At 40.2% G+C, this 12084-nt stretch overlaps 1 protein-coding gene across 2 annotated transcripts in view; it reads right to left on the bottom strand.

Moving 5' to 3' along the window:
* Positions 1–729: 729 nt before the first annotated feature.
* ASB7 (ankyrin repeat and SOCS box containing 7) overlaps positions 730–12084 on the bottom strand; it is a 48555-nt gene continuing 37200 nt past the window's right edge. For both annotated transcript variants that reach the window (XM_006742674.3, XM_031038389.2), the window contains one exon: positions 730–4160. In XM_006742674.3, coding sequence (XP_006742737.1) covers positions 4021–4160 — 140 coding nt within the window. In that variant the 3' untranslated portion in view covers positions 730–4020. The remainder of the gene's footprint in view (positions 4161–12084) is intronic.

Consider the following 12084-nt stretch of genomic DNA (forward strand, 5'->3'; position numbering starts at 1 on the left):
ATACACTACTTACATCATATTGGAAAAGGAATGACCTCAAGATTTCCAAGCAACACAGCTATTTTTCACATCTGAACTCCCCTGCTGATCATCAAGAATCGTTTCAAATGTCCCATTCTTGGCCTTCAGTTGTGCCAAAGCCTGGACAAGTCCACAACAAAGTGAGTTGCAAAATACTGAACATTTCTGCATGGGGTGCTCAATCTCAAATCGTCTGGCCTCCCTTTCCCTTAGTACACCATCACTCATAGTAGTGTGAAGTCTCTCCTGAATCAAGCTGTGTTTATATTACATAAAGGAAGTGTGAAATCAGAGTTGTCTTGCTTCTCTCTCCTGCAGGCTAATAAACTCCCTCCAACTCATCGTTCTACTGTTCTGTGCTTAGAAACGCTGTGGTCCAAACTCTGTGCTCGGTCAAGGTGTGGCAGGCAGGAGGCAAAGGTGAAATTGGCCTAAAAAGGCTCAGGGCTCACTCGACACACTGCAGGATGCCATCGTCTTCTGTTGTGGGTGTATGAGGGATGCAGCGAAAACTGCGATTTGGGGAGGGGGCAAGAACTGTCTTGTCTGATCTAAAATGGTGCTGTTTTCTCTATCATGCTCTCGACGCAATTCCCAATGATCTAAAATGCCGACGAAGGAAAGAGAGCTCTTCGCCTCTTTTCACCGAACAGCCTGAAATACTAAAAAGCTAAAGGCAGACTAGAAATAAAACACAATTCCGATAGGTTTAAACCAGATTTAAGTTTTTTTTTTTTTAATTCAAATTGACCCAAAGCAAAACTTACATTACAAAGGAAGAACAAAATACATTATGATATAACACACTAGGAGTTACATGAAAGCTAAATTTGTGGGCAAAGGGCCTCATCCCAATCACATTCTGGGCTAATGAGCAACTCTGCAGGAAAAGTTAGAATCTCCATTTGCGTATGGTCCACTCTGGTAATGAAACTATACATTCTTGTCTCTTAGGGTGCGCATCTGACAAATCACTCTAGACTCCTCATGCTCCAGATGTGTACTCTTGCCAGTGCCAGAACAATGAATTCTCTAGCGGAAACGTTGTTCCAAGCATTACGGATAATGAATTAAAAAAAAACCAAACAGTCAAGTCCTCCAAACTAACAAGCGTGGGTTATTTTGTAGTAAATAGTTTAGAAATATGGGAATTAAATAATCTAAAAAACACTCTTAACTCTGCTGTACATTTATAAACAAATATTTACACACAAAAAAAATCTTCTGTTTTCAAAAGATGAGGTTTGCAGTTCATTAATGGTCATAATCTTTTATGAGCTGGTTTCTTTGGTGTACTTGCCAAATATACTTTCATAAAGGTTTAGTAATAGGCTTAAACAATAAATTTCAAAAGGAACATGGAAGGGTCAGCGACAAATCTGATGATATTCGGAACATTTCAGTGAAGATTCTGGAAAAACCAGTCAGTCGATTTTTGGAAAATAACTTGTTCTCTCTACTCGTTACGTGACCACCAAATGTGTCTCTGCCAATTAAATTCAAATGCGGACCTGCACGTTGATCCCTATGTTCTACTGGTTACCACCTTTGAGACTAAAATTTTAGTTATGGTTAAACAGGATATGTGACTGGGATTTTACTAACAAAAATAAAACATTCTTTTTAAGTTTCCAGGTTAATCAAACCTCCAACAATAAATAATGGAATTATACACTTCTTCATTAAATAGAAATTTCAATTCCAAGCAAGAGCTCTCATAATTTTTTTTTCCCGAAGTCGCAGCAGCAATGCAGAACAAAGAATTTACCTTAGTCTCATCTTTTTACTTGGAACTCCCTGACTCAAACTCAGTGGCTAACTTAGTTTGGACACCTCTGAATGGCTGGGGAAAGAAAGTCATTTTCATCTACCTGAATAAATGAATACACACGTTTTGAGGAATTAAGCCCTGCGTGAAGGTAATGTTACTAGCACTGCTCTGAGTGCAGGGTCCCGGGCGCCCGCCCTCCCAGCTCCTTGTCTCCCTGGGCCTGGGGTTTGACGGGGAAGTAACACTCAGTACATTTCTGGCCATGCCACGTTCCTGATACTACGAGTCTCACTGCTGACTTGGGTACTGGTAGGAAGGATGAGAACACAGCTCAGCTGCATGAGGGACTCTCTCTCGGAAGATGACATTCTGGAGATGGGAGACCACCCATTTCTATCCTTCAGGCTCCGGTTAGTCTTGGAATGGTTACCAAATGGGCCACACCGTCACTGGCTCCCTGCAAAAGAGTCTATGTACCCCATCAGCAATCCCCCCGAATCATTCTTTTTCCGGAGCTGCCCGTTCTTCAGGCACCTGGGCACTGCGTAGGCGCGAGCAGATCCGATACACCAATGCCAAAGCTACTCGGGATCCTAGGGAACTGACTCTGTGCTTGAGAGATCGATATCCCTGCTGGCTCTCTAAAAAAAAGGTAAAGCCAGAGTAGATGCTTAATTCTGCTTAGTTATACTTTCCAGGTGAAGGAGTTTTATACTTAATGACTCAAAACTAGAAATTCAGACAAAAGAAGCCCTTTATCTTGTAAACGTCTGATAACAAATTTATTTCTAGCACGTAAATATTTTGAAATCGCCCAAAGCACAGAGAACAATACTGGGATATTTGAAAAGGTTCTTGTGAAACTAAAATGATGACATGTTAATAAGCACAGAACACATTTCCGAGGGCATCAGCGTAGATCCCCAATGTCTCTGGAACCTTTCCCACTGTTACTGACACTTTATCATAACTGTGTTTACACTGCAAACATATGCCCAGTCAACCCAGAAAATAAAATGACCGTCCAGAAGAGCTTCACTGTGCATAACCTTAAAATAGATAGGAAGTGTTGAATTAGCCTATTAGGAATTAACCAGACTTACAAATGTGCACCCATTAGAAACTGTACCCTTTAGAAATTTTTTTTTTAACTGGGAAGAAGGAAAAAAAACAAAAACAAAAAACACCATGAAACCACCCCCAAATTATTTAACTGTTAAAGCCAAATGGCTTAACAATATTTTGGGTTATTTTTAGGGAAGACTCTACCACCAGGATATGAAATTTTCTGCTTAAAGTGAAGTAAAAGACAAAGCTTACAATGGAAATGGCACCTGACATCCTATGGTCCTGCAATTAAAATTAAAGTGGCGGTTCCTGTTCTCACGGGCATGTCAAAGCTGGCTGTGGAATGAGAAACACTGAGTGAAATAATGGATAAAATACACCAGAAAGAGTATTGCACGGGAGGCACTGTTTTAGAAACAGAATACACTGGCTTTATAAAGTTATTTTTGTTTCCATTAATTGTTTTAAAAGCACGATTCAACGAGAGACAGAAGTTGAGACCCAATGTCTCTGGGTAGTGTACTACAGTTGTTAAAAAAATAAGTTAAAAACAAGAGCACACCAACAGGAAAGCAGAGGTACTGGATTTATGTCATCCAAGAGCTACATTAATTAGGAAAGGAACAGTTTGAAACAGCCAATTTGTACTCATTAAAAATGAATGAGGTGACAGAGTTACTTTAAAAATTTCTTAGGGCATTTTCCAGTAGAACCCAGGACCCCCCCCCCCCCACCCCGGGTGAAACTGTGCCTCCAAACCTTAACAAGTGCTCTGCTGGTTTATAATGTCGTGCACACCCATGAAACCATACATTTGGAAAGGGGAAATTCTCCACTCCAACGCTGCTTGTGTTGTTTTGGAAAAACAATTTTCGTAAATGCAATATTGTATAGAAAGCTTGGACCTCTTAAACTTGGACCAAGAAACCAAATTAAGACCTTCAAGCATGTGATGTGTGTGTGTGTGTTTATATATATAAAAAAATCCCTCCCCTACCATGAAAACCAAACAAACAAACAATCAAAAAACCTAAAAGTGTATACCTGCTTTCTGACTTCACAGCAAATCAGAAATTGCATAGGATATACTTTGTGCAAGGCAAAAAGCCTTTTAAGTATCTGGAATATAACTCCTAATCTTGCTCACAGTTCTGTGTACATCAGATATCATCGAATTTGTGTTTTAAGTAGTCTTTCATGACCTTGGCAATTGGTAGTTCATCAAGTAGCTTTAGGTTTTGAAGGCCTATACATTGTCGAATTTTAATTCGGCACAGGTCCTGCAAGTTTCTGGGCTGTCCTAAAAAGACAGAAAAAAGAAACTGTTACAAAGCTACACAGTACAATATTTAAGGCAGGCTTTTCAGTTCTGAAAAGAATTATTTGTTTCACCGGGACACGTCTCTCTATGGACTTCACATGCAAAGGACCAGACAGACTTACTGAGAGGACGCACACTGGAGACCTTCATGTGAGGTCTTATCTGATGCTTTTCACAACCCTGGGATGATGGATATTTTCACCTCCCTGTTACAAATAAGGACTCAAGGGATCAGGGATTTGAGCAAATTGCTCAATGTCAGATGACCAGTTAAAGCTTTTTGGACAGAGACTAAAACCAGTTTTTCTGAGTCTAAGCCTGGTATTCTTTTCATTACAAATCAGAATGCCGGTTTTCATCCTGGGATGCCTCTAATATGCTGAGTGAACCTGGGCGAGCAAATCAAAATTTCTCTGTCTGAAAAGTGGGGGAACCAAATGAGATGCTGTCTAATGTGGCCCCTCCTTCAGCTCACCACTGAGGACACTGGAGCCTAGACATGTAGCATGATCTCCAGGGAGCTTTCCCAAGCGACATCTGCCCACCTGTTCGCCATGATTCTGGACATAGCAGACGCTTGGCTGTGGGCACGAGGGCATAGACTGGGGGGGCAGGGAGCCAGGCAGAAAAAACACCCCAAGCTATTTTGAATCTACGTGTCTTCAAACCTCACACCCTTACCTAATGTGCCAATAAAAACCACTGCTGTAACTCAACTCAGAAGAAAATTTACAAAATTCAATTTCGTTCACTTCTGAATATCGTATTTTACCAGAACAATTTAGATGACCTCAAACACAAGCAAGAATTCTGAGCAACAGTGCCTCAGTTGCTGGACTCACATAAATTTTGCTCTCATATTAAATGGTAACAAACAGCAAAAGCTAACATGTTGAATGCTTACTCCATGCCATGGGTCCTTATAAGCTCTCAACATACACTAACTCGTTTCATCCTTTTATGAGGGAAACACTACTTTGATCATCATCCCCATCTTACAGACTCCTTGCGTCTCAGAGAGATTAAGTAACATGCTCAAAGTCAAGTAGAATGCCATACCTCAGCGAATCTCAAACTTCTTGGTCTCAAAACCTCTTTGCATTTTTTAAATATATCAAGGACCCAAAAGAACTTCCACTTATGTGGGTTATATCTATCAATAACTACCATATTAGAAGTTAAAGCGAATTTTAGAAATACTTATTCATTAAAAAATAAATAAATAAAAATAAACCCACTACATGTGGCCACAGACAACACTGGTACAAAAAAACAGTATTTTAAAAAACAGTAAGAATGACATTCTTTCACATTTTTGCAAAGTTCTTAAAGGGCTGGCTTAATAGAGGACAGCTGAGTTCTCATATATGCTTCCACATTTAATCTGCTGTGATAAAGTCATCTCGTCTCTGGACAAGTCCACTTATGCTCATGAAAGAAGGAGCGTGAAAAAGGCAGATCATGTCTCGGTATTATGAAAACTGTTTTGACCTCAGACAGGGGAAAGGGTCTTGTGGAGCTCCAGGAGTCCCCAAGCCATACATGGAGAACTACTGCTATCTATAATTAGTACTTTACCCCTTACTTGAACTGCCCTTGTTTATAGTGATCGCCATTATTCAAAATTAAGTAATTCTTCATAAATGAAAAAGGCTCCTTTTAACTCTCTGTAAGGGCCTGTGTGAACATGTGCTTTCCAAGAGTTACTTAACACACGGTCTTCTCTGAACAGAACTGCAGAAGCTACTGCTTTCCTAGAAACGCCTGTAAACCCGGGGCACGTCTATCTATGGATACCTGCACGCAGATCAGTGTGAGTCTGTGATACGCTCACGCGTCTCTCGCCAAGATGTGTCTTCTCCATTTTCCAGATCTCTGCTCAGAAGCACTTCATTAGGGGTGACAAAGGTTCCCCATCAGATACTTCAGAGTTCCTTTCTACTACAGCACTTAATAAGGCTGTGATTTTACATTTATTTGGTGATTCTCTACTAATGTCCACCTTCTTCACTATCTGACATGTTCCATGAGGGCCAGACCACATCTGGCTGCCAATGTGGCCCAAAGCCTGACACTGTACTCAGTAAAAACGAGCTGAATGAATGAATACTTAACAGGCTTGTCCATAAGGGACAAACCAGTCAACTCACTGCAAAACCCACCCGTGTCAACAGCAAATCATTTTCTAACCTGTTTTGAATTATTTTTCACCACCCTTCATGGGCTACTATTAGGAAGGGAATAAATTATCATTGTCATTTTTTGATAAGCGCTTACAGTATTTGATCCGCAAATGCAAACCAGAATATGAATTAGATATGAACCTTCTTTTTTCAGAGTAAAGAATCTGATTTTCCTAATAGATGGCAGGTTCTTTTCAAATGTAATATTAACAAAAAGAACAAGCACAATGTATTCAGACAAAAAACAGGTGAGGATAAGGTTGACATGTAAAAAATATATGCACACTTAAATGGAAACATATCATCCAACAAAGTAGAAAACCTGTATTACTGGGATTTGCTTAGCTAAGGGGGAAAAAGAAGGGATCGAGGCAAAGGGTTACAGAAGGGGGATCTTCTCTCATCCTATTTTGTGTCAGACTGTGCTCTCCAAAAATAGCCACAACATCTCCTGTGCCTCATGTTCTTTTTTACAGTGTGATCCATATGCCCACCTCTAAGAGATGGAGCCTCGGTTCCCCTTCCTTGAAACTGGGTGCACTCATCACTATGGGGGAAGTGAAGCTATGTGACTGCGATGAGTAAGTCACAGAAGGGGACATGCTTTCACCTGGTTCTTGGGACATTCACTCTGCCAACACAGCTACCAGCATGCCCTGAAGAAGTCTGAGCAGTCTAGAAGGAAGAACTGAGGTCACTGCCCAGCAACCCTGGCTGAACGGCTGAACTCCCAACTGCCAGCACCCAATTCCAGCCATCGGAGCGGGCCATCTTGAAAGTGGAGAGGCCCCAGTCAAGAGACTCCAGATGACACTGCGTGGGGCAGAGAAGCAAAATAATCCACCATTACTGTGTTAAGCCACTAAAATTTGCAGCATTAGATAACTGAGATTCTGGGACCCCGAAGTAGGGTGTTGCCATTAAAAAAAAAAAAAAATCTAAAATATGTGGCTTTATCAATGGGATCAGCTGGTGGGGAAGGGCTCTGAGGAGTCTGTTAGGGCTTAAAAGAAAGTTCTAAAATGTTACTAGAAGCTGGAAAAAAAAATGTTACTAGAAGCTGGGGTGGGGGGCTTTTATTAGTAGCAGAAAGTTTGGCAACACTGTCCCCGGCTGTAACATAGAAAAGTAGTAAATATATCCTAATGATCTAGTTAAGAAGATTCCATGGGCCGACTATTGGAGGGGCCACTGGCTCTCCTGTCTATGATAAAATGCAAGAAAGCAAAGATAAGCTGGCACCTGTAATCCAAGGGATGTAGCTACAGAAATCCTATCATCCTCTGAAGGTACCTCCACAGGGCCTCTCCCAGGGAGAGATGAACTTTCTATGTCTAAAACATCAGAGAGTTTTACTCGATTTGCTACTGATTTTTCTTCTCCTTTAATTATTAAGTGGTGTGTTGTGGCAATCTTTTACTATTTTGGGAGAATCTTATCTTTTAAAGAGCTCTTGGCCATGTATAATCTGCAGAATGATCTTTAATGGGAGAGGCACATCTTAGTGGTTAAAAGCATCAAGTCTGGAGCATGACGGCCCGGGTCTGACTCCTGGCCCCACCATTTACAATCTGCGTGATCCTGGGCAAGCTCCTTAGCCTCCTGCCTCAGATTCCTCATCTATGAGCCAAGGATAACAACACCTCCATCACAGGGTTTACAAGCATCAAAAAAGTTAATTTTGCTAAAGTGCTTATGGGTATCGTACCAGACACACAGTAAGGGCTATATAAGTATTTGGTGAATAAAGGTTAAAATAGTGATTTTTCAATACTTGTAAGGATAACGTTTGCTTCTCCTTCCCAGAAAAGTGGAGGGTGCTTCCTGGAAGTTGAGGTCTCCCCTCTTCCCGGTGTTAAGAGAGGAAGACAACTAGTTGGCAGCTTACAGCAAAGGAGCCACTTGGTAATCGGTTACGGGGAAACGGTCCTGGGCAAATTGATGGGAATGACACTGTGGAAATTGCCGCATGATTTAGGGCAGGTAGAGATGTAAGAACCTTAACTATATAAGAACCCGTGCGGTGATGAAGGGAGGGGTGTCTTTACGTTACTGCGCCGCCAACGGAGACAGGGACTCATCTTGCCATGTCGGAACACGGACCGGACAGCAGGCTTTAACAGGCAGGAGTGTGGTAAGGACTACTCATTGCCATCCCTGCTATTTCTAAGACTGACTAGAGAGCTATTTTTTTTCAGGAGTATCATTTTAGGAACAGAAAATGATTGAAAAAGTACTTACTTCCTAGTCAACACATCACTCAAAAAAGATTTACTGTGCGCCTATGTACCCCCAAAATGCACTATGCCATGGATTAAAGGGGTGAGGGGAGAGAAGGCGGCAGAAGAAAAGAAGGCAGAGAAAGAGAATAAACAGAATGAAGCCAAAAACACTCAACACACGCATGCACAAGGTTTACTAGGTGTCGCAGAAAATTACTCCTAGCCTGTTAAGTAACAACTGCCTTGTTCAAGGGATTGTAACAGGAGAGACCTGGGGGGATAGCTCACACAAGAGTTTAATTTCAGGAATCATAAACACTTTGGGGGATGCAGGAACACTACAAGGTATTCACACTAACAAACTACAATGGGATTGCATAATAGTTCAAAGGGCTATTAGTCTCTCCATTTGGTAAAGTAGCCCATCATTAGTAATAATTGGGCTTGCATAAAATAGGAAATCAGCTTTTGAAGGGTCTGGTCTAAGATAAATTACAAAACCAGGGCAGCGGCATAATTTAGAAAATCAAATATCCTAAACCACCTCCTTTTGATACCACCATTACCACATTTATGACAGGCTAAATTTATTTATTTGGGTAAAATATTTGTAAAGGTAGACAGAGAGGCAAAACATCTTTGTATAGCCAGAGAAAAGAAAATGAAAGCAAAACAGTGTTCTGGGTCTTCTTTGGGGGAGAGGGGAAAGAGACCGGCAGTAGAGGATGTAAAGAAACACAAAGAAAGATTTAGCCTCCTTTGACTGCTGTCTACAATCTGACTTGTTCCTTTCAGCTACCTCCCCATTTTAGGTCAGCATCTGGAATGGTCTCCCAATACCTCTTTGTTTTATTTCAGCTTCCCATTTTAAAATCCTACCATAAACACGTTTTATTCCTTTGCTCTTGTCTCTGAATTTCCTTCACAGACACTCAAGATGAAATGGGTTCAACAAATCTTTATAGGACAATGGCAGTTTCTAGCTCACCTTAATATAAAAATCGTGGTATTATAAAATAATTTAACTTAGAATCCAAATATATACAGTTTCAGCCTTAATGACATTTGTCCATTGGTTACATTTGTTTCCACAGGCTAATGAGCTTTGACCTATATTCTTCATTTGCATTAAAACTAAACAAAACCATAGACTGCTTCTTAACAAATAACAAATCTCTAGAAACCTATATTGAAAACAGAAAGCAATATAAATATCATGAAAAAAGTGAAGAATAAGGCAATGCTTTCTAGATCAAAGGACCTTAAAAATAAGTGACTATTTATTTCTAGAAGTGATTTTAGTAATTGGGACCCAAAGGTCTATCAAGACTATAATGCAGATGTCTGGCAAATCCCCAATTTATTACCCAAAAAAAAAAAAATCAATAATAAAATATCACCATAGGTAAAATGTGCTACACAAATTACTTCTCTTAAAGAGTTACACTAGGTGGGGCGCCTGGGTGGCTCAACTGGTTAAGTGACTGCCTTCGGCTCAGGTCATGATCCCGGGGTCCTGGGATCGGGCCCTGCATCGGGCTCCCTGCTCAGCCGGAAGCCTGCTTCTCCTTCTCCCACTCTTCCTGCTTGTGTTCCCTCTCTCTGTGTCAATTAAATAAATAAATAAAATATTAAAAAAAAAAAAAGTTACACTAGGTAACCCTGTTTTGATATCATCCTACCCCCCCCCAAAAAATCAAAGTGATTAAAGAAGTATTTGAAAGAAATACAGAAATAAGGGCACCTGTTGTAGAGGTGTTGTTTTATGTGATCATCTGCTCACATGCTTGCCGTTGTACTAGATTTAGCTGAGAAAGCCACAGCCTAAATTTTACCTTCTTAAAATTAAAATAAAAAAAAGATGACTTCTTACTTTTTAGAGTTTGAAACTGTTCTTGAAGTTTAACTCCTGCCGCCAAAACATCGTGTTTGACTATTTTTAAATAAAAACACATTTCAGGTTACTGCAGTGTTTATAAAACAGTATTTTTAAACACCTGTGATGCTGTTCTGGAAAGCAACACGCTTAAGTACTTGACAGATTAAGTCTCCCCCAAATAGTTTACCCAATTCAATTCCCATCTACCTAATCTTTTTTTTTTCTTAGAAATAGGAGCCATTTAATTTCCTAAACTATACAAATCATAATACAACCCAGTCCGACCTTTCACACACCACTGATGCAAACTGGGTGGTTGCTTCAAGTCTGTGAGCAACATCTACTCGAAACACAGATTGCAACTTCGCCTCCTTTTGGATAGTAAACACAAACCCAAATTGCATATTCCCTGCCTTAAGAATAATCTAGACCAGAGCTTGCCACAGGAATAGAATATGCTTGTGAAAGTTGGCTGTTCAGTGAACAAAAATTAATGGTTAACTTGCTCAAGGACTTCTTGGCACCTTGGATATGCTGGTACTCCCTGAAACTGGGATCTAGAATCCAGGGTACTAGTCTTCCAAACTAATTTGAATAATGTATCTGTTCACCCTCATAGCATCTGACAGAACCACAATTTTATAGACACACTTCAGGAATCACTGATCTCTACAGATCCTAAGTTGTAAATACACTGGCATAGGGCAAGTAGTAATTTAAAGCATTTCATTTGGGATGCCTGGGTGGCTCAGTCGTTAAGCGTCTGCCTTCGGCTCAGGTCATGATCCCAGGGTCCTGGGATCGAGCCCCGCATCGGGCTCCCTGCTCCACGGGAAGCCTGCTTCTCCCTCTCCCACTCCCTCTGCTTGTGCTCTCTCTCTCTCTCTGACAAATAAATAAAATCTTTAAAAAAATAAAAAATACAGCATTTCATTTTATCCAGACTGTAGTAACTGCAAACAGAAATATATTAGAAATTCACCATATCTGAAAACACCAGGCTAACAAGCTGTCCTTAAAAATTTGAAGGTAGAAGTTGTACATCACCAGGGTCTCAATCTTTTAGTTTTATGACCTTTTTGCACTCTCAAAATTGGAGGACCCCGAAGAATTTTTGTTTATGTGGGTTATCTCTATCTGTATTTGCCATACGTAGAAATTAAGGTTGGGAAGTTTAAAACATATTCGTTGATTCATTTAAAAATAACAGTAATACAGGGTGCCTGGCTGACTCAGTTGGTGGAGCATGCAACTCTTGATCTCAGGGTTTGGAGTTCAAGCCCCACACTGGGTGTAGAGATTACTAAAAAAATAAAATCTTAAAAAAAAATAACAGTAATATAAATTCATGATCAGTTGAAGTAAATTTTGGGAGAAAAAAGAGGCTGCTTTCTAAAACAAAAAAGGTTTCACAAGAAGAGTGGCACTGTTTTACGTGTTTGCAAATTATCTCTTAAAGTCTGGCTTCATATAAGATAGCTGGATTCACGGATCTGCTCCTGCATTCTGTTCTAATATGCTGTCTTGATTGAAGTACTTCAAGAAAATCCAGTCTCATTCACATAGTTGGAAAGGGAAAGAATATTTTCATAGTGTTTTTAGATGATCATCGTCTTCTT

The sequence above is a fragment of the Leptonychotes weddellii genome, chromosome 9 (assembly GCF_054177405.1).
Source record: "Leptonychotes weddellii isolate Sample4059 chromosome 9, ASM5417740v2, whole genome shotgun sequence".
Taxonomy (NCBI): domain Eukaryota; kingdom Metazoa; phylum Chordata; class Mammalia; order Carnivora; family Phocidae; genus Leptonychotes; species Leptonychotes weddellii.